The 27,927-nt window shown below is 38.9% G+C and overlaps 2 protein-coding genes across 2 annotated transcripts in view; one reads left to right on the top strand and one right to left on the bottom strand.

Annotated features, from left to right (window-relative positions):
- Positions 1–19,028, top strand: part of FAM171B (family with sequence similarity 171 member B) — a gene marked incomplete at its 5' end in the record, with an annotated part of 38,080 nt that extends 19,052 nt beyond the window's left edge. Inside the window, 7 exons of the mRNA XM_068408013.1 lie at positions 2,912–3,145; positions 3,862–3,954; positions 4,246–4,404; positions 6,234–6,401; positions 9,934–10,050; positions 10,870–10,993; positions 11,269–19,028. Coding sequence (XP_068264114.1) covers positions 2,912–3,145; positions 3,862–3,954; positions 4,246–4,404; positions 6,234–6,401; positions 9,934–10,050; positions 10,870–10,993; positions 11,269–12,604 — 2,231 coding nt within the window. The remainder of the gene's footprint in view (positions 1–2,911; positions 3,146–3,861; positions 3,955–4,245; positions 4,405–6,233; positions 6,402–9,933; positions 10,051–10,869; positions 10,994–11,268) is intronic.
- A 2,031-nt stretch (positions 19,029–21,059) lies between these two features.
- On the bottom strand, positions 21,060–25,209 carry ZSWIM2 (zinc finger SWIM-type containing 2). The gene is given in 8 exon segments (XM_068408014.1): positions 21,060–21,157; positions 21,160–21,282; positions 21,285–21,468; positions 21,470–21,912; positions 23,332–23,498; positions 24,450–24,515; positions 24,844–25,067; positions 25,069–25,209. Coding segments are annotated over 8 exon segments (1,446 nt in total).
- Positions 25,210–27,927: the final 2,718 nt, after the last annotated feature.

A 27,927-nucleotide genomic window follows, 5' to 3' on the forward strand; every position in this document is an offset into this window, starting at 1 on the left:
AAGGGCATAATATCGTGTGCTCTTGTCTTCTGCACTGTTACTGTCAAGGAAAGGAAAAATTAAAAAAAATAAAAAAATCTTTCCAAAATCATTGCACACAAACTTCAAGTTACTCGTTGGCAGAGTATATTCTGTTTGATATTAGAAAATGTAAATTATTTACTCATACATATTACTTGCAGGGAGGAATCAGGAAGACTCTCGTGTTAGCACAAAAGAGAAGGCCAAAAGCAATGAGAGCGAGGGATCGAGTCTCCTTTCATCTTCGTCTCAATATTAGTGGGTGTGAAGTGAGCATTTTTCACTTGAGTAGCTGCTGCTTACACGTGACAGTAATACCCGGGCAGTTACTCCTTCAGAGCTTGCGTTGTACAAGACTCTGTTTTCACATGAGACCTTTGTCTCGGTGACCCTCCCCAGGATTTCAGTCTGTGTTTACAGCTGCGCTTCTGCGTCTTCTCAACACCTTTTCAGGGAAGAGGATGAGTTTTGAAAAATGCTGTGGCACTTTCTGAACCCACAGGAGAAAGAAGTAATGAAAGCTGAGCGTGGCTAAAAGCAGCCAATGATATTTGTCACTTCGCTGTGAGAAAGAGTGAAAATGGTCTAGCTTTCTGCATTTTTGTAGTCTTTTTTTTTTTTTTCAACCAAAAGCTTCTAAAAAAGTGGCTTTTAATAAGGCTGTAACTGAAGGAGATGAGAGGAGGAAATATTTTTGCACAAAGCCTTTGAATTTACCAACAGCTGGAGGAGGAATGTAGCGATTCCCCCACCCCTGTGTTTTCATGAGGCTTTTTTGTTAGCAGGAAATGAAAAAGTAGACATTGCAAGTGTGAAAGATTGAAAGAAAGTGTCTTTCTGAGTACATTCTAGGTTTTCATTTCTTAATGGCTTATTTCAGCTGTTAATACTAGGCTCTTTTTCTCCTGACTTGATTCCAGCTGTTAAAATACTAGTTTATATTTCTGGTATTGGTTCCTACTGGCATGAGCTTGAATTTTGTACTGCTGAGTTTCTTACGTTTTAAATACCATTTCACGAGGTACTCCTGGCTTCCAAGCGATTACAGGATCAGAATCTTGTACACGTCTGTGTTCCCTGTTTAGTAGCGTTTTAAATAGTCATTGGACAGGGGCAAATGACCTGTATTCCAAGTTTTGGAAACCGCTGGAATCGTGCTAATATATGAGTAACTAGGGCAATGCCTGGAAAATATGTTTAGTAGCCATAATGTGCTTACATGACATACGTGTTTTTTTAATCATTATGTGATTTTAACACCTTCTAACATCAGGAATTTTGAAGCAATTTTATTCTTTAAATATCATACGTAAGGAAAAAAAAGACAGATGACATTGTTCTAAGATTATTGTGCCTTTTCTGTTTAATTCAGTCAAATATGTCTGAGTACCGCTGGGATCTTTTTTCTTTTTTGGAAAGTATATATTAATTTCCACAAGGAGATGTAGGTTTTTCTATAACACTGCAGAGAATCAAACTGGCATGGCTGGTAAGTTTTTGCTGTGTATGTGACAAACAGTAAGAAATTGAGGCCAGTGTAGCTTTTGTTGTGTGCAGGTCATTTTTTTGCTTGAATATATGGTACGCACCATGCGTACAATAGATCTAAATAAATATTTCAGAGAGGCTTAACTTGGATGTCTTCACCACGTACTGGTTTTTATTGATGGATTGCACTCGGCTTCTCAAGGCCTTTGCGTTTAAATCAAGGTCAACGGTAGCAGTTTCTTGGTGCAATGTCAGCCTCAGTTATAGAGGAGATAACGTAATGAAATTGAACTACAGTTTTATGTAGAGAAGTGTCAAACTTAGCGTGACATTTGACCTAAATAGAAATGCATATTCATAATTAATGTACTTGAAAATATTTGGGCATAAATTAGTGCAGTGGTGTTGAATGGTAGTATGTCTGTAACCAAAATACTGGAAAATTCATGTTTTTGAAATATTTTTGATAGTGGTCCCTAGATATTTTAATTTATGATAATAACTTAATTTCACACTGGAAATAATGTGGAATTCTGTCCATTTTCATGTACCTGCTGTCTATGAAAAGATTCCATGGTAGTTTATTGACAATCAAGGTGGGAGAGAATTGAATGTAACTCAGAGCGTCTTGAGACTGTTGTTCAAGTGGACTATTTCCAACACGGTGCTCAGCCGCTGTAATTATGATCTCTGCAAGACACTAGGTGTCGTAAAGGGATGTCAGATTCTCGAGTTAGCAGTAGAGAAATACTGTGCAGAATTTGCAATACAGAAAGGTGAAAACTAGACCAGAAGTGTGAATCTGGTGGGAGATGGTAGATTGTAACAGCCAAAGTGTCTGGATGCATTTGGGTACTTCATAATTTTACGCACGTAAAAATAAATGTGTTATCCCACAGTCTGTAGACGTTTGGTGCTCTGTTTTTAGAAACTCGAGGTGCATCTTTAAATGTGTGAGCCAAGCCAAGGGTTACACTTGGATAACAAGACCAGAGTGGTATCAGTGGGATATCACAGAGTGCCTGCGAGGCACAGCGAATCTCACGTTGTCACAGGCACGTGACACAAGCTTAAACAAAAAGGGGAAAGAATCGCTTTGTAATTTTGGTTTTGTTTGTGGTTTTTTTTTTAACTGGTTAGGTATTATGTTTGCTGAGTTTGGTAAACACTTTTTTGGCATCTTTGTGCCCCATTTCAAGGCTTTTTGCTTCCTTCTTCTCTGTGGTGTAGAATTGTATAGTTACCCCTCCCTCTCACCAGAGCTTACCCTCTGTTGAGACAGAGATCCACCGTACAGTGATGAATAGCGAAGGCATGAACTCTAGGGCTCCTTCACAAATGTAGGTTATGGTCCTTAGTTATGATGTACTGTGACCTCCTGTTTTTTTCTTTCTGTTAACAGGATCTGTTTTTACGCTAAAAGTTCAAGTAAATGACATCATCAGTCATCAGTACCTGCAACAAGCAGTTGTAGAAGTGTTTGTCAACTACACAAAGACAAATTCTACTCTTACTGGAAACAATGGAGCAGTATTAATAAAAGTTCCCTACAAATTAGGATTAAGTTTAACTATTGTATCGTACAAGGATGGCTACATGTTAACGCCTTTGCCTTGGAAGACTGGGAGAATGCCAAGTACGTAAGCCTCTTACAGTCCTATTATTAAACTATACGTGTTGGTAATTAAATTTCTCTCTTGCTCAACAGTCTGGGTAGTTACTGTCAACTGAAAATGACTGAATGAAGTCAGTCAAGGGAGGTGGTGCCTGTCAATGCAGATGTAAGGGTGAATGATCTGTTAGACTTGTCAAAATTCTTATTATTGTAAAACAGAAAATAGCCCTTTTTAAGTCTAAGTAGGTTATATTGCGATACCGTGAGTGTGTTCTGACAAATTGTTTACTCAGACTTAGCAAAGGGCTGGTAATGTGTTTTACAAAAATCACATTATCCTTAGTGATTCCTGAAGTGCCAAGACTTTGAGTCCTGTATAACAGGTATAACCTGTTGTTACAGCTCCCTTTCAGCAGGTTTTGTCTCACCAGTTTTCCTGTTTTAACTATTGCACGCTTCTAACAAAGTTATGTGCTTTTTTTTTAAAAAAGAGATTGACTCTTAAGAATTCTAGCCACTTGTTTATCCATAGAAGGCATAAGACAGTAGGAAACATACAACAGAGGTCTTCATGCCTGAGCACTAAAATTCCTGCTCTGGACAACATGAGTAATTTCTTTATCCAGTCTTCATATATTCTCTTTTTTTAGCTGCTCTATTCAGTATTCCTTCAGAATCAGAGATCTTACAGGATGTTTTCGGTTGCACAGTGTAACAGATATTATCGCTTTCCACAGTATACTCGTCTGTGACACTTTCGTTGTTCCCACAAAGTCAAGCTAATATATGGCTGTTTGAAGATACTGTCTTAATTACTGGAAAACTGTCTGGTAAGTTCGTTGTGTGCAGACCATAATCGAAACACTTTGTGATAACCATCTGTACACATACAAAAAAATATTAAGCATGTTCATATTCTGATACAATACCTGTCTACTCAAAGCCAGATTTTCAGTTAACTGTGTAGCTCTGTGTGTGGCTGTGACAAGTGCTAGACTAGAAATACACAAACTGTGGAGGAAGTGAGTGACAACAGGTTGTCATGCTGAATGGATTTCTGAGCAGTAATAAAAACACTGTGTGTTTTACCATTGCTAAGACAAAATATTACTCTTTTACAGATGCCAAATCTCAACCAAGTGTTCAGTTTCCAAAATTTTTAATAAAGCTTCCAACAAATCACCATATTACAAATGTTACAGCCTATCTGACAGTGCCAGAGCAATTTTTGAAAGTGGACAGCTTTCTCTATACAACAGGAATTCTTCTAAATAAATCAGGTATGTAAATGTGTTGTTTAAGAATTTTTTTAAAAGAAGAAATCTTCAAATTACAATGCATATGAGTACAGTGTTTCAGAAAAATGTGCTTAAATTAAAAGGGCCTGAACCTGCTTCCACTGCATTAAGTCACAAAGCTTTGTTCTGTAGGAGTAAGCTGTAAACACATCAGGTCACTATTTGTCTTGTTCCATGTAGTATGAGAACATAACATATCTTACTACACCGAAATACTCCTTCAGAGTCTGCTTTATATATATGTGTATGTTCAGGATTTCATGAGACTGTGGAACTGCTTTAGTAAACACCTTTAAAATACGGTTATGGTCAGAGTATAAGCTAGGTGAACCTAAAGAAATCAGTGAAACTGCAGCAGTTGATGTCAGCCGTGGGTTTTTCTGCATTTTTCACTAGAATGGTTGGCTCTAGGAGCTTTACACCTAGTGTAAAGGTTGTATGGAAGCTCTAGTATGGCTCACAGACAGTTAATCTGCAGAAGCCTGTTTGAAACAAAGTATTCACTATGTATACAGAGCACAAGTGTAATAACGTTTTCTGCGCATCTGTTTCACCGGAGAAGCAGTAAGTGGTTTCAGGAGTCATAACTCTGCTTATATGCAGTTGGGTCTTCTAGTATTTGTCATTCTATCCGATATTTTTTTATTTGAATAAATACAGTAATCTCTGGTAGATTGTACTGTGTGCAGTTCTATCTTTCTTTTGTTCTTTTCTTTCTATTCCCAGTGGACCTGAAGCCACAAGGCTCTTAAATTCATTGCAGCACGTGAGGAGGCCACTACATGGCTTATTTGAACTTGTCACGCTCTCTTCTTTAATTTCCACTGAATTAAAATCATCGTATATATTGATATCTTGGCTTACGTATTTTAAAACCTTTCTTATCTGTGTTTCACCTCTTTAAATGTAAAGCATAAGAGAATAAGCAGCGTTTCTCCCCTTCAGGTTTTCCTTTCAATCTGTCTGGCATGTGTTTTAAATTATTCATATGCTCCTAAAGGAGGAGGCTTCCTTTTAGGGCAGGTGGAAGCTAATTGATATCTGATGCACCAGTAGCTTTCTCACAGCCAGGTTCTAACAGCTTGCATAGATTTAATGTTATTCTGGTACTTAATAATTCTGTTTTGGCTTCTTTCACCGTCCTGTCAGACTGTGCATTCTGAAGTTTTTGCATATTAGTTAAGGAAAACAAAGGAAACAAACTTTCAGGCTGCATTCTAAAGCTTTGTATATGCAATCTTTCCTTTGAGTGCTTTGACAAGCCTCATGATTAACTATTCAGTTAGTTATAACTGCCAAATTAGAAAGTTGATCCTTACAGGGAAGTTTATTAAGAGGGCTGTTCAAGTAAGGAGGAATGCAGCAGTCATATATTTGCATATGTATTCAGTTTGTTACATATATTGCAATTATACAAAAATTATTCTGTTGTCTATATTTCGTATAGGTTAGCTATTTTGTAATCAAATTATCTGAGGGGAAAAACCCCTTCTTCCCCCCACTCCCAAGCCAAGTTTTGCCTAATCATTGGTTCTACAGTCAGCATGGAACCTATATGTCAAAAGTCTGTTTCTCTTTTACAGACTTGGTAAAGAAATGACTGGTTTTTATTTTAATCACAAGATTTTACAAGAAATGTTGATTTTTTTTTTTTTTTTTATTTGACCAAGTTGGTGACAGCTGACTCTGTAGCTGGATGTGAATGTGGGCTTGCATTTAGTTATCATGAGGATAGATTCTTAATTCTAAATATTTTTTTAAAAATTACACTGTGAATGGTGAATTACAGACAAGGTATTTCTCACATTCAGGTTTCAAAAGCATGGAATTAGCTCCTCTTGCTGCAGTATGTGTAAACATTCTTTTGACTGGGAAAGAACTGAAGGTAAATGGTCCCATTCAGATTACACTGCCTCTTCCCACAAGTACTGTAAAATCAGGAGATGCTATACCCGCATGGACATTCGATATGAAAACGGGTAAGTGGGCCAAGTTATTTGTTATTCTTCCTTTTAGCAAATGGATATAGTTTTGGGCACATGACACTATGTCATGGAACAGTGATGGCACTGATACATCATGTCATAGAATCATATCACAGAATGGTTTGGGTTGGAAGGGACCTTAAAGACCATCTAGTTCCAACCCCCCTGCCACAGGCAGGGACACCTTTCCAGTAGTCCAGGTTGTGGTAAATAGTCACAAATTTTATTAGGGATTCTGTAGTCTTTTTTGATTGACTAGCTAGAATTTTTCAAAGGAATTTCCTGGCTTTCATTAGTTCAAAAAGCTTTGGTAAAATTCACTAGTATTTCTATTGAACAAATTTTTAATGTAATGGTTTCTTTTCATGGGAGGCTAAGGATTCAGGGAACATACATTTTAGGTGATGTTAAATTTTAAGCCTGTAACTTTTTGAATGCCTTCTTGAAAGAAAACAAATTAGAATTGAAGATTTGGATGCTTTGTTTCTTAGAGTATAGCTGTAAAGATCCTTTGACACTAAGGCTGGAATAGATATTGCTTCAGTTAACAAAAGCAATTCAGAAATTGAATTGAAGGGGAAATAAGAGTTATCAAAAGGAAGAACATAATTCTTACAGTATGCACGGGAAGAGGAGGCGTGGGATTAGACATTCTAAACCTTCTGTCATCCCTTCATGTCTAATTTTAGTCAAGAGTGAGTAATGAGCTACATACACTTATCCCATTTAGATGTCCTGTATTAGGTATGTGTGCATTAGTGTAGGTTGTCTTACATTGTACCTTATACTTTACATCACATTTAGTCTTGAAATACGCAAGAGAGTGAAGAGGTAAGTGTCTTACTGCTTACTAAGGCAAAAAAGCTGTTATTCAGCAGTTGAAAGTACAGGAGAGGACACCAGCTCTTAACAAAGCATCGTTTCCATGTTCAGGAAAGAAACTGATCATCTTAGTGAAGAACAACCAAAGAACATTAATTTGAATTAAGAATATGCTAATAACAAATTGCCTAGGTTGTCTCTTGGCAAAAGAGTGAATAGAGTAAGTTTTGGCATAGAAGATTAAGTCTGTCTGTACACCTGGAAGGCTTCAGAGGGGTAACTGGTGATAAGATAGCATTCTCATCAAAGAGGGTATTAGTCTGACATGGTAAAATAGCACAAGGGGTTAAATAGCACAAGGGCTTTCGATTTATTGCTGCCACAGCCACTTTTACCAGGTCCTGTGCTCATCTGTACCTATGCAGAGCTGTTTTAACTAACGAAACAGAAAACTAGGTCAACAACGTTATTAAAACAAAAAGCTGACAGAGCTAGAGCAACCTGGCACAGGGTCAGGTGAGAGTATAAACAGTGTAAGGTGTGTATGTGGGTGTTGAGGGGCCACTTAGGCATGTTGGCCTTGGGAGCAGAACAAGAGCAGGAGCGTGGCATGCTGACCCAAGAAGAATAATTAAAACAGTTGTTTTTTTCCTCTCAGATGGGGTGTACTCTGATAGAGGTTCTGTAAAGGTAAATTGTTTGTGATGGGTGCTCACTGAGGTGGAGTGTTCAAGTGGAGCCTTCATGGCTGCTTGTTGAGGAGAGGACAAGGAGGACTACGGACAAGGAGAGGGACTTTTTGGGCATAACTCTTAACTTCTACTTTTCTACCACTGCACTGGATAATGAGGCTCTGGCATCCAAACCGTTGCATGCGGGATGTCCCCAGCAAGATGTTGACACACGCTTCTAAACTCTGAAGTCCTCGGTAATATGTCATAATGATAATCAGAGCTTCCATGTCAGTATTGATAGTGGTAAGGGAACAGGTCTGTGTTTGATGTTGTGTAGACTGATCCACGTGCACCAGGAAAAAGAAACTGCTTTCACGTGTCTGCTCATGCAGTGGTCCCTGGGGTTACTCAAAGTGTAATAGTACTGAGACTGTTCCTGGAAAATGAGCTTTTGTAATTATATTCCAGCTGCTGTAAATGGAGAATTTGTTGATGTATATTGAACGTGGCTTCCTTTTTACTAAGTATTTTGCCTCATTAGTACCAAAAGTACTTTGTGGATTTTAATAGAATGAAAAAAAAAAGGCTTGCATTGCAACATTTGAGAACGATAACCCTCTGTTTGAGTGGCAGTAAATCATAGAGAATGTGCTTACTCATAAATCACGTTTTAATGTGTTTCTTAATACGTAGCATTTTCTATGGAGTATATTGGAGGGAAGATACAATTTACTGAAGAGGACAGCAAAGATTGTGCAGCTTCTTATAGATTTGTTCAGTCAAGGTAGAACTTCTGGACTCCTAGAATTTTTTTTTGCCTTTTATATGTAGTGTTTTGTGTTGGTTTTTTATCTGCCCGTAAGTAGCCCATCCTCTATACTTGTAAAACAATAGCTTTGCAGTATAGTACCTCCGTGTGAGTTAGGGATGGAAGACTCTTCTGGCTTGTGTTGCTCCCAAGTCTGGACAAGAGGTTTTCCAGGTAACTGAGCAACCACCTCTTCCAAGGCTCTAGGAGGCTGCTGCTGCTGTTCCCCTCTACCAGCCATCACAGGTACCAGGAGAAGGCTGCAAGTTTTACTGCCAAATGATATTTTGTGTGTGTGTGTCTGTGCACACACACACACATATGTGGCATGTGTCAGTTTTCATCTTTACCTCCTGCTGGTAGATATTTCATTTTGCTTTGCTGAAAGACGGGCCCTGGAGGAAAATGGAAATGATATAGCTTATATAAGTTATACTTTTTGCATGCTTTGGTTATTGTTGCTTTAAAAAAAGCTGGTCATTCTCTCTCCTCAGTATTTGCAGTTTGAAAATGTAGGGTGGTTGTTTTCTGTCCTTAGAGTTCCACAGATGGCACGCAATAAATGTGTTCAAGTGTGTTAAGTATAATTCTGTTTCTTCTACTGCATACTTTACTAACTGCAGAAGCTGGCATACCATAATACCTGTCCTTTGCATTGTCAAGCAGATGGTGTGAAATCCGTGTCCTAACAATAGACCTTCCTTGGGCTAACTGAACTGTTACTGCCTTGGAGCAGGGAGGAGGAGAGAAACATTCAAGACAAACATTGTTTATCCTGTTGTAGCTTATGCGATTAAAATGCTTTCCACTAAGTGCTGCTGGCTAATGGTAAACTCGTATTCATGTGCTTAAATTACCTGCCCCTTGGCTTTTTTACTCTTGGCTTTCATACATGCTTAAGCTCATATAATAGGATTTTTCAAATATTTTGTGTGCCTGTCTGTGAAAGACATCTGTTAATAGAAAATGAATTATACGAAATTAATTGAGGTAAGTAGTGTTGATGCTTTGTTTCAAAGTAAATGTCCACACAGGGATATTTGCAATGAAATTGTCAAGAGAGAAAGTTTGCGTGTTTAGCTAAAGCTGTGTAATAAACAGCGTTTAGGTCAGAAGTTCATGTGTTTCTTCTATTTTTGGTAATACCTGAATTGCTAATGGCTTGAGGTGTAGAAGAATCCTGCACAGCATGTGCAATATTTTCTCCTTTTTTTTTTTTCAGGTGCTTGGGTAAGCCGTGGGCTGGGAACGGTAAAGGAGGCAGATGGTCAGTTAGTGTGGACGTATACTGCTCAACACTTAGGCTACTGGATAGCAGCTCCACTGCCTGGAACAAGAGGTATTGCAACAACTGGCAAAGAAATCACTGAGTAACCCAAGGAACTAGGTATCATAAGGCTGTCAGTTTCATGGCTTTGTTTAACAACAGAAAGGGAAAAACCACATGCTATTTCAACAGCTGGGTAACCTTTGTTTGAATCCTGATAGTGTGCCCTTCTGCATATAACCATTTCCTAGAACTTCAAATGCTATAGGGGGAAAAGCCCAGACTGTGTTTGAACTTACATGTTTATACTCTCGCCATCTTTTGGAAGAAGCTTGCAAGGGAACTGTGACTATGGATATCTAAAAAGTAGTGGGACCGTATCCTTTACTGTCGAGGATCATGTATGACAGGAGCAAATACAACAAGAAAATTAGTCTTGGGTAAAATGGTCCCAGGGGATTCTGTTCTATGTAGACTTGTTGCATGTTTTGCAAATTTACATGAAGGGATTCTTATTGGAGAAATATGATGTCAAAATTTAAAACCAGATAGCTCTTTCTGACAGAAGCACTAAATAGAAAATGCAGACCATGGTTCCAAGTCACTGTGGGTGACTAATACAAATGTAATTTGACTGGAATTGAGTAGATGTCATGGTAAGGCTTTACTACTTGAGGTGAACCTTTGAAGATCAATTGTACTGTTACCACTGTTTGTGTATTTTCTAGTTTGCTGAAGTAGCAAGGTGAAAAGGGAAGGATGAACATAGTGTCACCGGAACACAAAATCACTGTAAAAGTACAGTTTAGTTCGTTAGTTACAGCTCTGCATATCAAGCAGAATTATTTGTTTTTGAGAACTAATTCTTGTCTGGTTTTTTTGACAACCTAGAATCCATTATTAGTGCGGTTTCCAAGGACATAACGGCCTATCACACAGTGTTCCTTACAGCCATACTGGGAGGTACTGTTGTCATTATCATTGGATTTTTTGCTGTTCTTCTCTGTTACTGCAGGTAAGCAAAAAGAGAGGCTATAATAAGCTCAGCATGAATGGAATTCCAGGTTGATAAAATAGTCTTTTGAAGTTGAGACTTGTTTCCTTAGCTAAACTATAATGTGTAGCCTAATATTTCTTCAAAAATTACAGTTATTACAGAACTTCATTTTAAGTTTGTGACATCACATTACGCTCTAACTTCTTAACCAAAATCGAATCTCCAGCTCTGGTAGTCAGCAGTCTAGCATTTCCTAGTATGCTCTACAGTCACCTTGCATCTCTTTTGCATAGGGATAAATGTGGTCGAACACACAAGAAGGAAAAGAATACAACTAAGCTGGAGGTCATAAAAAAAGACCAGACAACATCAACAACTCACATAAATCACATCAGTGCCGTCAAAGGGTCTTTAAAGTTGGAGGATAAGTCACAGTTATATACACCGAAGATTTCCTCATACAGCCCTCAAAGAAGGATGTCCATAGACACGGAAGATGGAAAATCACGAGACAATTTTAAAATCTACACAGAGGATGTTTCTTATCAGTCATCCTGTCAGACTGGTCAGTCAAGAAATTCAGCCCATGCGTTGGAGCCTAATGCTGGAGTTAGGCACTTACAGCAGCCAAAGCATAGCAACAGTACTATCTCCCAGGCTCCTAGGGACATTCAAGACCAAACCAGATACCTTTCGCTGAAGGAGGAGATGTATGGGCTTTCCCATATCCCAGAACATCTAATGCATATTTACAACCAACCTATTGCTATTCTTCAAACCTCTGACCTTTTCCACTCCCCAGAACAACTACATCCTGCTAAATCGGCAACTTTGCCAAGAAAAGGGCAGTTAGTGTATAGCCCCATGATGGAACCCATGAACCGCGACAGTTACATGCAAACGTTACCAAAAATGCCAGTGCACTCTCATCCCCAGCCTTCGGTCTGCCGAGATGAAAACAGTACCTTAGACAGCGAAGAGGGCTTACCTTCTCAGACGTCCAACTGGGGCCGGTACACTAACAGCTTACTGGAATCTGTCTCTGTTCCTGGGACGTTGAATGAAGCAGTTGTAATGACTCCGTTTTCATCTGAACTTCAAGGTATTTCAGAACAAACGTTATTAGAACTCTCCAAAGGAAAACCATCTCCACACCCTCGAGCATGGTTTGTGTCCCTGGATGGAAAGCCGATTGCTCAAGTGAGGCATTCTTTCATAGATCTGAAAAAGGGCAGAAAAACAGAGAGTAATGATACCAGTCTGGACTCTGGTGTGGACATGAATGAGCATCATCCTAGTAGGAAACTGGAGAGAGAGAAAACTTTCATTAAAAATATGCCACATTCCAAGATCCTTTACTTGGAAGATCTGGATCTGAGTAGCAGTGAAAGTGGGACCACTGTGTGCACTCCAGAGGACCAGGCTGTGAGGCACATTCTGGATGGAGGGAATGGGCCAGTCTTGGAACAGCGTGATGAAGAAGGTCTAAGAAGAAAAACTGTATCAGGAAGTCATGAATCTGGTATCCCTTCTGCTAAAAAAAGGGATAGACCGTCTATCACAAAAAGAGATAGCAAAACGAATATCTGGAAGAAAAGAGAGGAGAGGCCGCTTATTCCTATAAATTAGAACACAATGTGCTTTGTGTTGTTGCTCTCCCTGCTGGTTATTGACCTCTTGGCTGCTTGTGTAATTCTGCAGTGTTGGGTTTACAAGGGAAATGTTGTTTTCTAGTATCAAGAAAAGTTAAGTTTTTTTAATATACAGATTGAGTTACTAAACTGGGCAATTGATATTCAATGCGAATTGAAAGCAGGGAAATGCTACTATTGAAATTTTCCAGTTCCTAATTTTGCTGGCAGTATAGGGAGGGCCCACATTTTAATTAGCCTGTCATTCTTGGACACACCTCCGGGAATGCATGGTGAGAAATGCAGGCACGTGTTTTAATTTTTTCGTACTTGTTGCTAATGCATTGGTAGACTGGTTAAAGCCATTCCTCAGCCTCGTTCCTAATCAATGTGACCATCTGTACAGTATTTTATACGTGAGGTTTTCTAGGGATCTGTTACTACTTCTTTGTATAATGTAAAATGTTTCATCCGTTAGTCCCACGACACCAGCAGATGAGCTCTGGTGGATTTATCAGCGGAGCTCTATAGCATTACAGCCCTCCCTGTGTGCCCATGCGTGTGCAGGACGTTACCATTCCATATAGCAGTGGCAGAAGGGGGACGTGTACAAGCTCTGTCCCTGCTGTCTTAAGGTGTTGCCTACCTGCTTTGTTTTAATTTGCTTTGTTACGAACTGTGGACATTGAAGATTGGCATCTGCTATGAAGTGTCCCCATCCAGCAGAAAAGGACTCTTTCTGGTAGCATTTGAAGCTGCTGCAACTACTGATCCCAGTGTCTTGTTTTGGCTTCGTTGTCGGTTAAAATCTTCTCTTCTGCGTGCTGTTGGGCCAGTTGTGCTCCACAACATCGTCTTGAATCTCTCCAGATTTGTAAGTTCGAGTTTGGCCCATAATGGAAACGTATGCAAGTTTAGACAAATTATGCCTTTGAAATAGTTTCCTTTAGCAGGAAAGTTCGGCACTGTTGCTTTTTATTTTATGTTTAAAAAAATGTAAGATCATCAGGGGTTTGTGTGCCTACATTTTGCCAGCCTGAGCTGCTTTTGTCTAGGTTGTGCATCGCAGAGGGGTTAAACAGGCTTTAAAAGTTGGGGATTTTATGAGCATGAGAGAGCAGATTGCAAAATTTAATCTATAATGCAATATAAATACTACTTATAACTCATCCTAAAGTCGAATTTACCAAAAGTCATGAATGCATGAAATGTAACTAAGATATGTATAGAGGAAGGAAAAGGCCATCAGAATTATATCATAGAATCATAGAATGGTTTGGGTTGGAAGGGACCTTAAAGATCATCTAGTTCCAACCCCCCTGCTATGGGCAGGGACACCTTTCCGCTAGAATATTCTTTATTTTGAATGTTCATCTTGTCAAAGTGATCGTTTCAACTTTGGCTAACAGAAAAGTAGATGCATCCCTTAATGTGCTTCATATAGTGTATCGAATGTCTTTCGGTGGCTTTGAAGCTGTTTCCCTGATGAAATAAGTTCCAGCATTTTGGCTTTGGCAGTTTGATTACAAATCATCCTAAAAAGCTTTATAAATATTTCCCTTAGAGCTTGGTTAAGTTTCTATGCCAAGACCCAAACATACCATGCCCATATCTGAATTGTGGGGTGTGGTGTACTCGGTTGTCTGCCCTGTAGTACACTCAAGAGCTGGGAGGTATCCTGTGCAGCTGGGCTTCGGGGAGTATTCACTCAGGAAACATTACTGTGAACTATGTCTGTCGTGTTGGGATTGTCAGTTGTCTGGTCCTGTTTCTAGAAGAATATGCAAGATAACCAGAATGATACTGGCAATGCAGCAGTCCAACGTTTTCTGATGTGCAGTTGCTTCGTGAACAAAATATGATGGTCCTATTGAGTTCGTAAGTATGAAAGTGCAAAATAAGTTTGGGATAGGTGTACAAGTAAGTCTGTAATTAAATTGGCCAAAAGAATCTGGTTTAATTAAACAGTTCATCTACTTCAGAGGTGAAGACGGCTTGTCATATTAGCATGCCTTTGGTACTCTTTTTAAGTAACTGTAATTCAATTTTTCTATACTGAATAAGTTTTCACAATAATTTTTTTCCACTGGATTTTGTGTATGACTAACTCTCTAGCCCCCAAACCTGGTAATTTTCATCCTTTGCTTTGTTATATACATTAGTAGGAATCAATATTTTGTGTAGATGCACATTTCTTCTGAAAGCTGCTTTGGCTTTTCAGGTTTAATATTGCATTGCTTTTAGAGTTGCATCAGTTCTGATGGCTCCCTCTTAAAAAAAATACTATGTATTCTGTTGAACATAACAGAATATCCCTGACAAACTAATGCTTTTGAGGTGTAAATATTAAATTGATATGTCTTTACTTGGAATTTTGCTCACTTACAGTAACTTAAATATATTGCAGCTTTTTTTCAATGCATTTTTTCATTATATATACCAAAAAGACCTAATTCCTCAAACTTATATCGTTAAAAAATAGACTAGTGTAAATGGCTTTATTCATGTGTGTTCAAAGGAATAAAGTTTTGCACTTCAGTGTTCTTGTTCTGCATCAGAGTAGGTATCTGTTCACCAAAGAAAAGGATTAGAAATGTTGAAAAGATCAGTTATAACTTCAGGATTTTAACGGTGCCAAAAGATGTACTGATGTAGTGCACGTTCTTGTCTGCTCTCCCAGCTGATCAAGAGCAAAGAGCAGAGTTCGGTTCTGTACCATCATTCTGAAGGAGCTTTTGGCCATCTGGATTTAGTCACAATTTTACCTTGCACACGTTGTAGTGCAAAACGGCCCCTCTAAAGGCTGTGCATCAGTGATGCCCTTCAGCTTTTAGCCAGCGAAGCAAGTCAGAGTGGAACAGATCTTCTCACAAGAGTTTCTTTCTGCTAGGCTTCTCAGCAGGAGGAGGAAAGAATAAAGTTTTCTGACAAATAGGCATCTCGTCATACATAGGATTGGTATCTCGACTAGATAGTAGCTCCTCCCTTGCCAAGCGAGAGCATGGGCATTTCTTTTAGTGGAATATTTAAATTTTTTTCTGGAGAGCCCACGCTGCAGTTCTGGTGGTACCATTTCCAAGGCCGTCTTCAGCTTCTATCCGTGCCAGTCGAGCAACAGCGCTCTCTGCTTGCTTTGTACATCCCATACGCCAGCTTTTCTCCGTGTACTTGCTAGCACTGATCATTGTCTTATGCTGCTGGTAACGTTTGAAAAGGCTTTTCTAAAGTCTAGTTTTATATTAAAAATAAATATATAACTTGTTTTCTGTGTCAGAATATGAGAAAGCTATTCTGTAGAGAGAAGTTATTGCTGCAGTTGTATCTGCAAAGATAAATGCTACATGAAAACAGCTGATGCCCATAAGCATACGATGACAGGGAATTCTTCCTTGGCCCTAGCACGAGCATTAAACCTTGGATTTTTAAAACTCTATATAACTCTAAAATTACTACAATTATACTTCACATTTATATTCAGTATTTACAGAATATATTATCTGAGTCTTCATGTTCCAGCTGCATGTTGGAATTCATGCACTTGAAACCTGTATTACCTATTAGCAACTAGAATTCTTTTTGGTTTTAGATCATTAAAAAAAGGAGTTTGACTGCACTGAGTTCTGAAAGTTTTAATTTCAGAGATAAACATACATGATGTGTAACATAGGTGGAAAAGATAAAATGTCATGAAATTTGTCTTTGTGGTCAAAGTAAAGCTTTTCTATATTTCTGTATATTATTTCAACATATGAATTTATAGGAATGACTGAATTTGTTTTTTACGATTTTTTTCTGTTGGCTCAGTATTGCAGCACTAACAGAGTGCTAAAATGCTAGTGCTAAAATTAGGTGTGTACAAGAAGTAGCAAGGACTCGTGGCACACTGCCCTTGGAAAGGCCAGGGAAACATTCAGAAGTTTTGACGACTTTGAATTTGGAGGTTGGTTCCCTTGAGAAGTAGGAGGCCATGCCTGAAGCACCTTTAAAGTAAGGCCCCTCTACGGAGAGGGGAATGAGTGGGAACATTGGAAAGGCTGTAGCTTCTTTCTGGTGCTTGTTTCTAAACTGCTATGTGTTTGTGCTTCAGTGGAATCGATTCTTTTTGGAGAACACAAATGTTTGCAAGAATGATGTCTCAGTTCTTCACAAGATGCTTCTTGAGCTGTCAGCTTGTGCAAAAAACCCCCCACACATGTAAGTACAGTTTTTAAGTGAAAGGTGTTAGGTAGATGCAGAACACTCAAGACCAAATTTTGTCATGTATTTCAGGTGAAAGGCAGATAATAAACTCCAGGACAGTTTCCCCGCCATAGTTGCAATACAGGAGGTTGAGATTCTTCTTGCAGAAGGGGATACCAGTTCCAGGTCTTGCCTGGTTTGGATAAGGTGGTTAATGGAGTTAGCCAAGGCTTGTTTCTGCAGATCAATTCATGTGGCTTAGATCAGTACTTTGATGTGTCATAAATCAAGGGAAGTGATCAGGCTAAATAGTATGCAGCTGTATGCACATTAATCTGGATATGTTACCTAGAATAAGCTAATTGACAGTAATTTTCTGATTGTTATCAAATGCAACATATTATAGAAATTTAAAAAAAGAGAATCACTTAAAAATTCCATTTGATCAAGAGGGAAAATCTTTATAGTACTGTCAGAAAATAAAAGAACTCTGATACCTTACAAACCTGAAAGCACAACTGATTTGATGATTAGGGACATTATCTACCAATGTAGAGCTAGAGATGATGCACAAAAAATAATCCAGGAGGTAGGAATGAAAATGTTTAGTTGTCTGCTTTGTTTTTATGCAGTAATTTGTACCAAAGAGGGTGAAATGAATGGGCACCAGTCTAAACCCTTCTCATTAGTTAAAAAGTGAAACGGGTTAACGATATTACTGATCTAACACTCTGCGAATTAAAAGGCAGTGCACTGTATCTGTTGTCTAGTAGTGCATATTAGGAAAATCTGAAGGTAAATTAGCCTGCTGAAGTGCCTTTCTCTTTCATCAGACTTATTTTATCAGTGGGACACCTGACTATCTGAAAAGCACATTATGGGTTTTTTTTTTCTGTTAGCCAAAAAAACCTCGATTCATACTTACAATTATGTAGCTTTTATAATATTTTAAAAGGCAGATCTAGTGTTTTTTATGTTGTAATACTGACTTCTGCATGTTGATGATGATGGTAATTGTTGTAAACCCTGTTTTTTTGTATTTTATGTTTGAAAAGAAATTAAAAAAAATATATCTTTAGCAATCTGAACAGTAGTATCTTTTGAAAATGCACATATGGGATCTGATTCAACTTCATAAGTCATGAGTAAACGTCTTGAAGTCACTGGATTTACAGGTATGAAACTGGGATTTTTAACTTCAAAAATTAAATTAATATATGTTTATATATAAAAACTATTATAATGATAAAAATCCTTTTTTCAGCTGCTAACCTTCCTTGCCGGTAGAGTTGGATAGGTACTTAAAATTGGTTCTAGAAAATAAGGATTTATCTCAATCTGGAGCCTGACCTGGATTGTTTATATAACCCAAGCTTCTGGTTTTAAAATATTTTTTTAATTCAGTGGAGTTATGCAAAACACTGTACTATGCCTACAGAGTTAAAAATGAGCATTCTTTTGTAGCAGTTGGCACTAATGTGTGCCACACTTCTAACAGTAGGCGGCTACATTTGTGTTAAAGAATTTATATGAAAGGTGGTTTAAATGACTTTAATCTGAGCTTCGTTTTCTTTTAAAAGCAGTATTCACTGTGTTCTGATTACCAAAAAAAAAATGGCTTCAGATTTTTTTTTAAAGACTGGCAGGGGAAAACTGTGTCATTATTTTTAGTATTAGCACTCTCAGCTTCAAAATTATTTTACCAAATTAATTGTTTTCAGTCCATTTAAGACTTACTGAACATTCCTATATTCCCCCTCCCCAAAAGGTATTCGTACTTTATTCCCCAGTTAACTGATTCAGTTCCTTTGAAGCACTTGTTGCACTTCAGTCCATGTTAGAACAGTAATATTTTTACGACACCTTATTGGGTAGAAAGGCACTTTTTAGTGCTCATTAGAGCATGGAGTTCATAAAAAACCTGGCTCTGAGATGCTGAGGGGTAGGGGAACCGATGGCACGGACTGTGCTCATCACCCTGCACGTTGGAGCCTGATATTCAACAAACACTTCATTACCTTGGCAGTCATCTTCAAAAACACTCTCGTATGGATATTGGTCATGTAAAACATCCTTAATATTCAGCATCCTGGTTTCAAGTATTTCTACCTTTTTATATTTTGTCAGAGGTGTCTTTTCATCTCTATATTTACCACAGTATCAGTGTATCTGTTGCTGAAAATGTAACTAAGATTTGTAAAATGTTATAGCTTACGCAGTATAATAAAAGTTCTAAAAAGTCATCAGTACCTTAACTTTTATTTGAATGTCTTTGAAGCCATACGTTGCTTAGGAACATACCTCTCACTTAACACTTTTTTGCTAAATATCACTAAAAATGCCTCTTTCTGTCATCACCATAATTCCAATGACAAAAGAATGTTATTATCCTTAAGTTTACCAATTCTAATTCAGTCACATTCTCTGCTCCATTTCTACTGAAGAAAGACTTCTATATCCACATTAAATCTGATTGCTGTTTCCTGGTAAGTGCAGCTAAGATTAATCCTTGTGTAAATTGATTTTGTTACAACTGGAAAGGGGTACCCGGAGAAGAATATTAATTCAGGTTTTGTTCTTGTGTCTAATCTCTCTCTTCTCCATTCTTTCATTTAGAGACTTTCTGTGGTTCCAAGAACAAATAAAAGATTATTTCTCTATGTCTGCGCAGTGTGTGAGACAGAGGCATCAATTCCAGCTACGAATAACCTCAAAGTACTTAAATCCAGGTAGAACAAGACAGTATTGTGATATAGAAGAGCTTAAGCTAAACTTCAGGGTGTAATGTCCTACTCTTAAGTGTATCTAACACTAGTATTTCTCAAGCCTTTTTCTTTTCTAAGCTTCATAGAAGCCACATTTCAGTTTTTTTCACCATTTGTTCAGAAATCCGTGGAGACTGCAGGCAAGCACATCGCAAAGGTTTTCTTACCATGGGGGGCGCTTGCTTGTGTTCTATGATCACTAATGCTGAGAAGCTACAGTCTTGAGTAAACTACGGGGCTTTTTTCTTACTCTCTGAGAATAACTTTATTTTCAACCTTCCTGAAAAGTAATTTTTTTTTTTAACCATTGCAAATCCATTAGATACTTCAAAACAGATGGAGTGAACTTTCTATAGGAAGCTAAAGAAATCTCAGGGATTTTATTTCCAGTTCAACAAAAGAGAACAGTATTTTCTATCCTGTTTCACCTTGTGTAAAAATTAGATATCTGGATCATCAGCTGATCTGTAAGTGCACATACTTATATCAAAATTGACTGAAGTTCAACTTGTTCTGTGTCATCATAGAAAACAAAATCCGAACTATACAGATTACTCATTTAAATAAGAGTTAAAGTATGTGTGAGTAGATGATATTCTTTGTTTGGAATGAGTTGTTAGACATGCTATCACATTTTGATTGCTATTAAAACATAAGGAAAGATAATTGGAAAAAGTCAAGCCACAAATCTGACTAAGCTTCAACAAAATGTTGCCATTTTTCTTAGATTCTCAGAATAAAACTTCAAAAATGGCAGGTTCTATTGCATATCTTTTTGTTCTGTTTAATCAACAGCTGGCAACTGGGTTGAAATAACAGTATTTCTCATTCAGTCAGGCTTTATATTTACATTTATTGCAGGTGTTGAGGTTTAAATCTTCATTACACTTACTGGAAATCTAGACCTTAAGGAAAACTAAAATTACTAAAATTTAAATTTATTGTATTACCATTTAGGAAATAATTGTTACAGTCAGGATTTCTTTGCCTGATTGAAAATGGCTAAGTGGGTGGTTCCTGTATACTGTTTGGGGGCTTAGTTAATGCTCAAAAGAGGAGCTATCAGGAAACCACAGCAGATCTTACAGAACGTACCTAATACTATAAATAGGTTTTTTCCATCTTGCTTTTACTATTGCATATTTCAAAATAGCACATTTGATATAATTTCTTTCAGCAATAATGTTAAAATGAGTCTGGCTTAATTTATTACACCTCTGAATAAGAACCATTACCTGTTTTTTCAAGAATATAAAAGCTTTCTGCATTTTACATTTGAGTAACTTACTGCGTTGAAGGTTAAAAACTTGCAAGTAAGAAATGGTGACAATTTTACAAGTATATGGCTGTTTTCTGAAATACTTCTACACCAGCCAAGTCTGTTCCTCTTTGTTTGAGAAGATTTAATATTAACGTTTTCTGGCAGCACTGAGTTAATTTTTGTGGTACTTACAGTTCATGACATCTGATTATTCACTTATTAATTTGTTTCTTGGTCTCTAAGAAATCCTATGTGTGGAGTAGAAAAGTAAGAATATAGTTATGTTGTCTAAAACAAGACAATCGTGAGCTGGTATGCAGTGGAATTCCTTCCAATTATAGATCTCTCTTCTTTTAAAGTTCAGATGATTATGTTTGGGTGGTGGTCACTCCCTGGGATAATTCAGCTCCCTGGGATATCTTAGAATTGTGGAATTATTACAGCCATCTTTTTTAAAGGGAACTACTTTGTATTGCCACGGTCAAACTGATGCTGGCTTCTCAAAGCGTTATGAATGTCATCCTTTAATGGTGTGGACTTGCCAGAAAATGCTGTTTCAGAAGAGCTTAGAGAGTAATCTTTACTATGCCTGGAAAAATCACTTAGATTTCTACTGTTATTCTGATTAGATTCTTCTAAGTGGAGGTTGCTATAAAAATCTTAAATCCTTTTGGGCCTTTGGCACATCTTTGTTAGAAAGTTTTCCGAAGCGACTTTGAGAACTTTCTGATGCATGTTCAGATGATATTTGCTTGAAAACTAATCCATTTCCAGATACACAAATTTCTGGTTCCACTTGCTTTGCAAGTTTGCTAAAATTTGTGTGAGAACATGTTGGGTGGTTTCTCTCTTTGGCTGGTGTCTCCTTCCAAGTCAGAGGATTGTACACAAAGTATTCATCAATAGGACACGTGTTTCTTTGCTGCAGTAGCCCACTGTCCCTACATTCCCTATGAAAAGACAGGAAGGACAGTTGTTGCATAGTATTTCTTAGCTAAATACAGACTAATCACTTGTTCTTGCATGTAACAGTAATTCAGAGAAGCCTCTTCTCCAATGTTACAGTGCAGACCCACAGGAACTTCACTGATCACTAGGGGGCTGTGCTGCTTATGTATAGAATGAATAGATGCTAAGTTTGGGCACTGACAAGCTAAAGAAAGTTAGTTAAAATTTTACTGACTGCTGTAAACTGGATATTCAAATCCCATTTTTAAAGGTGCTGGAAATATGAAGTTACTTAACTGTAACAGATAACATAATTACACATCTATTCACTACTATAAGGAATCAGTGATGACTGCTAGCCTTCCCTTTGTCCTGGTTTCATTGGGGTTTGGTTTCAGGTTGTGGCCAGCCATGGTGATCAGGGCCATTAGCAATTAAATGCAGGGCAGCTGCCCCAGGCTGGCCCAGGTGTGTTCTATAGCATTGACAATCAAGTTCACTATAAAAGGGAGGGCTTGGGGGGAGAGAGGAGGCTGTTCTTGTTCTCCTCTCTTCTGGCCTCCTTTTTTTTAACTCATTGCTGACGATTCCTATTCCTGGACAACCTGCTGCAACCTGTAGCTAAGTATACTTTTGTGTGTTTTTTGTTAGCATTTATATTGGTTTCTTTATTTTATTAAATGTGTTTAATTTTAACCCACGAGCCTCCCTCTTTTTCCCAATTTCCTTCCTGAGTTGGGAAAGGGACATTGGGTGAGAGAAGAACTGTTATTGTGGATCCCCGGGTGCGGGCTGAACGAAGACACCCTTTCAGCTTAATTCCCCTTTTGATTCTGTTTGGTATCAATTCTGGACTTAAAGAGCAGTAGCTACTGAGATTGTAACCAAGATCCTACAAGTGAGCAAGGAGTTTGGATTTATACTGCTACTGTCACGTCATCAGTGAAGAAATACTGCTGGTCAGGTAAGCTAGCTTGAGTTAAATAAATGTGAGAAGGGCTGTCTTCTGTGAACTTAGTTAAGGTTGCTGGTACAAACTAGCAAAGATGTGAGCCTGTAATCCTTTCTGAAGGTTTTTTAAATCCTGATCTTTTATGTGTGCAGTGCCTACATCAGGTAGTACTGTTTTTCTGATGAGAATCCTTGTGCACTGATGTGGCAGATACAGAGACGAGCAAAAGCTTTTGTTCCCCTCTATCATCTGTTTCATTTCTGTACAATAAAGCTGTCACGTTAAGTCTTGATCATAGTATTTGTTATGCCAAATATTTGAGTGAAAAAGCTGATAGCATTTTTAAAAATACAGGTAACCAACAGACATTTTCACTATGAAAAATTAAACTTTTTTCAGTATTTTTACTCTGAGTTTCTAAACTACATGAAGATAATGACTTAGTTTTGTAGGTATATTACATTTTAACTATGTTAAGATGACTTGTTGTGTTATTAGAGTTATTAATTACTGTATGTTATTAAAAAGATTTTTATTGCCCTTTCTTAGACACTATTGAAGTAAAGGAACTGTTAAAAGAATATTTCATGTTTGTCATAATAGGTAGTATGGAAAAAGACAAGCATCTTATTTCTCCTGAAGATATAATATTTCTTCTTTAGAATTATTTCCTGGGTTAAAGCTTTTAAATGTTCCTCCTTGGGCTGATAATTCTGAAAGCTGTTGAAGAGCTCTGCATTTCTTATTTCTCTTCTGTAACATGCAAAAGTAATTGGGACAAATTGAACTCAAGATAGAGAGGATAAACACTCTTGCAAACGATGAAAATAGGGGCTGGAGACAAGTCAACAGATCTCTTTCCGAACTATTGTTGGTGTGGCAAATACAATTAACCATCTTAAGTGAAATCTCTTTTTCAAACTTTTGCAAAGCCTAGAACAAAGAAGTCTTCAACTAGGACTTGGAGACATTCTCATTGTTTGTAAGACAACTCTCTCAAACTTGAAATGCTGATATTTCTGGAAATCTAGAGACAAAGGGGCAGCAAAATGAACTTCTAAGACATAAGTATATCCATTTATGGTGGTTATGGTAGTCTGAATGCACTGATTTTTTTTTTTTTCTACTGCTTTGATTCTGCATAGTGAATTAATGGTATAAAAGAACGAGCTATTTGTAGAACTGCACATACTCATTTTTACAGCTCCTTAATTTTGTGTTTTCTGGGCTCTAGTTCGAGGCCTGGGCTCTTAGCTAATATCTTGTGGCACTTTTTTGGAAAAAAAACATGCTGACAGAACTTTTGCCCAGCCTCTAATAGTCTCAGGTATGCCTCTTACAGAAGGTGATTGGTATCCAGGATAATACAATTGAGAAGTTAATAAGGTACAGTTAGATTTAATTGGGGAAGATTCTGGCACTGATGTGTTATGCCTATGCCCTGGACAAGCAGAGTTCAAAGAACCTCTAAAATCTTCTTATTTTTTTGTTGGTTAAGTAAGCTAGGATGTATTTGCATCTGCTGTCCCTGTAAGGGTGCTGTGGTGCAACATATACAGGCAGAGGACAACTAAACTCTCGTAGTTTATGGTGTTATTTTTGCTTATCTCAATATCTTTCTGTAGCTACTCAGCTTGTAGCTAAGTGCAAGGTCTGCATGATTTGTATAAGAGTAACTGAGATCAATTAATGTTATGTAGGTTAGAGTAGAACACAAAACAGAAAACCTGTTTGGTACCTGTCTAAAAAGAAAAAGCCAGTGAAGCATTCGTGACATAAGTGATACTCAACACATTCAGTACACCTGAAAGGAAAAACAAAACCACATCAACAGAATAAGGAGCTAGGTTAACAAGCAGTGAACACTTTATCATAACGTAGTAGCTAAATTTATTATGTGGAAAAGGGCAATCCCAAATACGTACTACAGAATTGTGTGTACTGCACTAAAGGCAAGTTTAAAAATAAAAACCTTTGCTTTATTCACCATGGATGTGTATTTGATAACAAAGCACATCCGTCTGCTCTGTAGGTGAAATCAGTTACTTACAATAAAGACGGAGAAATAAGTGACAAGCTATAAGATACAGTCAAAGACTTAGCACTGTCAAAATCTTGGTTTAAGTACTTACTTGCAGCCCTTTCCTACCGTTGGAAATACTCTGCAGTTGTTACAAGGGATTGTGAGGTGCCTATCCAGTCTTGTTTTCTCTGTTGCATTCACAAATTGTTTAAAGTTTCTAAATTCTTCTAGAATGAGCTTTAGAGATGCAAATTTTTCTCTGCAAAGAGGACACTTCACTGTCAAGTCATTCTCCAGTTCATCTTGGTGGTCAGCCCAAATTTTCATACATTTTTATGTGAACATGGTTACCACAGCTGTATCGACAGAAAACTAATACCAATTTCTCTGATCTCTCCACAAGCATATAAGAAGACTCACACAGCAATACTAAGGAGTCTTCCCATTTCTTTTCCTCCTTCCCTTCCACCCACATTTTAACTTGTAGGATTGCTGAGTTTTCCAGTTTGGAAAAGGGCTGTAATAACTGTCAGGTGTTTTTCCTTGGGTATTGAAGCCAGCTCTATTAGCAGATGTTGTAACATTTGTTCTATCATTAGAAATGTAGCAAGACAGACCAAGTTGTACACTTAGCTGCAGCAAGTGAGGGGAAGCATTTGCTTTAGGTGATGTGGAAGCAGAAATGTTGCCCTAAGCTAGAAAAGTCATTGCAGTTACATTATGCTGAAGGACTCGCTACACAAAAGTGATAAAAGAGAACTGTAGTTCTATAGCTAATTTCTTATTAAATGAAGCAGCAAATTCGTCATGGTCTACCCAATAAGAGTAGCTTGAGAACACTGGATTAACTTCAGTACAAGGTGTTTGTTTATAAACACATAGCTTTTCCTGTATATGTTTGAAATTCTTGTTCTTCCTGCACTTTCATTTTTCTTGAAACTGCAGTTGTGATCAATGATGCAAAGCGTTCTGTATCAGAAAAAAATGAAACAAATTGGAAAATGCCCGACAGCACTAAACTTTTTTTTTAAGTGGAGGAGGGAGAGGAGGAACAAGACAGTGATCTATAAAGATATTTTATAAAAAATCCAGAGGAGATTGCTTCATGCATTTAAAGTTCATAAGCTCTACTTGCAAGCCATAAAAGAGGTTAATACTTATATTCATGATCTCCTGGTAATAGATACTTTTTCAGCAGTATCCTGCAATTTCTAATCAACGTGTCTGATATGTAAAAACATCAATGTTAAGTTAGTTGTTAGTTTAACTTTGCAACTTAAATGGAGCAGCCCTTGAAGAGTCTTACAGTCTTACAGAGAAAGTATTAATGGTGTTGATTAGGTGAGAGAAGCTTACTGTAGTAAATTCAGTTTAATAAATTTAAATTAATTTTTAAAATTAATTTAAATCAAGGATATAGCCCTGTTCCTAGCTTGTATTTCTGTCACTTCTAGGGTATGTTTGATTTCTTCAGTGACCTGGTTCCACTTACTAGATTTCAAAAAAAACCCCAACCTTAACCTAGCCAAAAAATAATAATTTTCTGTTGATTGAGTGGGTTTTGATTGAGCCTATAAAAGTAGGAGAGAATGGGACAACTCCTGTGGCAGCAGGAACCCATTTCACCGCTTTCTGCGTGACACTTTGCGTTGGGGCAGGGGTTTGTGACTCCATTTGGAGTCCATCGGGCTTGGTCAGGCGAAGGACGAACCTCCCGTCCCCACGCGTGCAGCTGTGGGGAAGGTGCACGGGTTTCTCGCGGTGCCTCAAAGGGCTCCTGTGGGGCTGGGTTTGGCACCACGTTTAGCTTTGCTCGGGTACGTGCTGTGCCTCGTGTTGAGGGCGGACGGTGCCGGGCCGCTGAGCCCAGCAGCGGTGCACGAGGGCGGCGCTCCCAGCCGCACCTGCTGCAGGGTGCGAAGCGACAGAGAAATAAGCGACAAGCTATAAGATACAGAGACGGAGACGGGCGGTCTGGCGGCGCCAGCTCTGCCCAGCGACGAAGGGCTCGTCGGCGGAGCTGACCCGCAGCGGCGGACGGGCCCGGCCCCGGCCCCGCTCCTGCTCCCTCAGCAGGGAGGCGGTGGGCCGGGCTCGTTCCCGCCTCAGCTCGGCGCTCCCGCCGCCGCCGCGCGCCTGAGGGCAGCGCGTGGCTGAGGGCGGCGCGCGAGGGGCGCGTGGCTGAGGGCAGCGCGGGAGCGGCGCGCGCCTGAGGGCAGCGCGCGAGGAGCGTGTGGCTGAGGGCGGCGCGCGGCTGAGGGCCGGTCCCGGTGTGAAGGGCGCGGCCGCCATTACCTGAGGCCCCTCAGCGGGCGCGCCTCGCCGCGGGGTCCCGCCCGCCTCAGGGGCCCGGGGGGCAGCCGCGGCCCGTGCCCGCCGCTCCCTGAGGCGGTCTCCGCCGCGGCCGCTGTGCCCGGCCCGAGCTCCCGCCGGCGGCCTGCAGCGTGTCGCAGCGTTGGCCGTGTGAAGCCGTGGCAGGTATTATTACGTTCAGTTATCGATAGGATCTTTTCAGAAAATGAAGGGCCGCCTCCTCACCCAGTTTTGCTCTCCCTCGGAACTGCGCCGTTCTTTTTTTAATGCACTTGAAATACGCCTGTTTCATGTGTGCTTTTTGTGAGGCGAAACAGTTCTAAACACGTTTGCCAGAAGTGTGAGCGGCTGTTTTGTGTCAAAGTCACTAGAGGGAACTGTTGTACTCCCTATAGTCTGTAAAAACGTGTTTATTTTCACTTTACGTTAAATATTTGTATCAATTCTTCAAAGAATTGATGGTTATGAGTCTTTTGATAATATCAGACTCATTTGTGTGATTTTTACTGGAATACAAACAGATACAATGCGGTCATTGGCATCTAACTGCTCTTTTTTTGTGTGTAGGAAAGTCGTTTTGTCCTGTGCTAGGTTTCTCTGAAATGCCTTTTTATTTCAGAAGTGACTAAACCCTGCTGGGAAGTGACAGAGATGGGGCAAGGCTCCCAGAAAGGCAGGAAGAGTCAGCAGCAGGGCCCCCTGGGCATGCCGGAGGAGTTGAGGTGAGGTTATGAGAAGGCAGCAGGAGTCCAAGGCCTGGCGCTGCACCACGTCAGAATGGATGCCCACCTATGCCAGGTGGTGGAGGAAAAGTGTTGATGAAGAAAAGCTGATCTAGCTGCAGGACCCAGATCCTAGATCAGTGCAGAGGTGAGAACAA

This window comes from Nyctibius grandis, chromosome 9, assembly GCF_013368605.1.
Source record: "Nyctibius grandis isolate bNycGra1 chromosome 9, bNycGra1.pri, whole genome shotgun sequence".
In the NCBI taxonomy this organism is placed as follows: domain Eukaryota; kingdom Metazoa; phylum Chordata; class Aves; order Nyctibiiformes; family Nyctibiidae; genus Nyctibius; species Nyctibius grandis.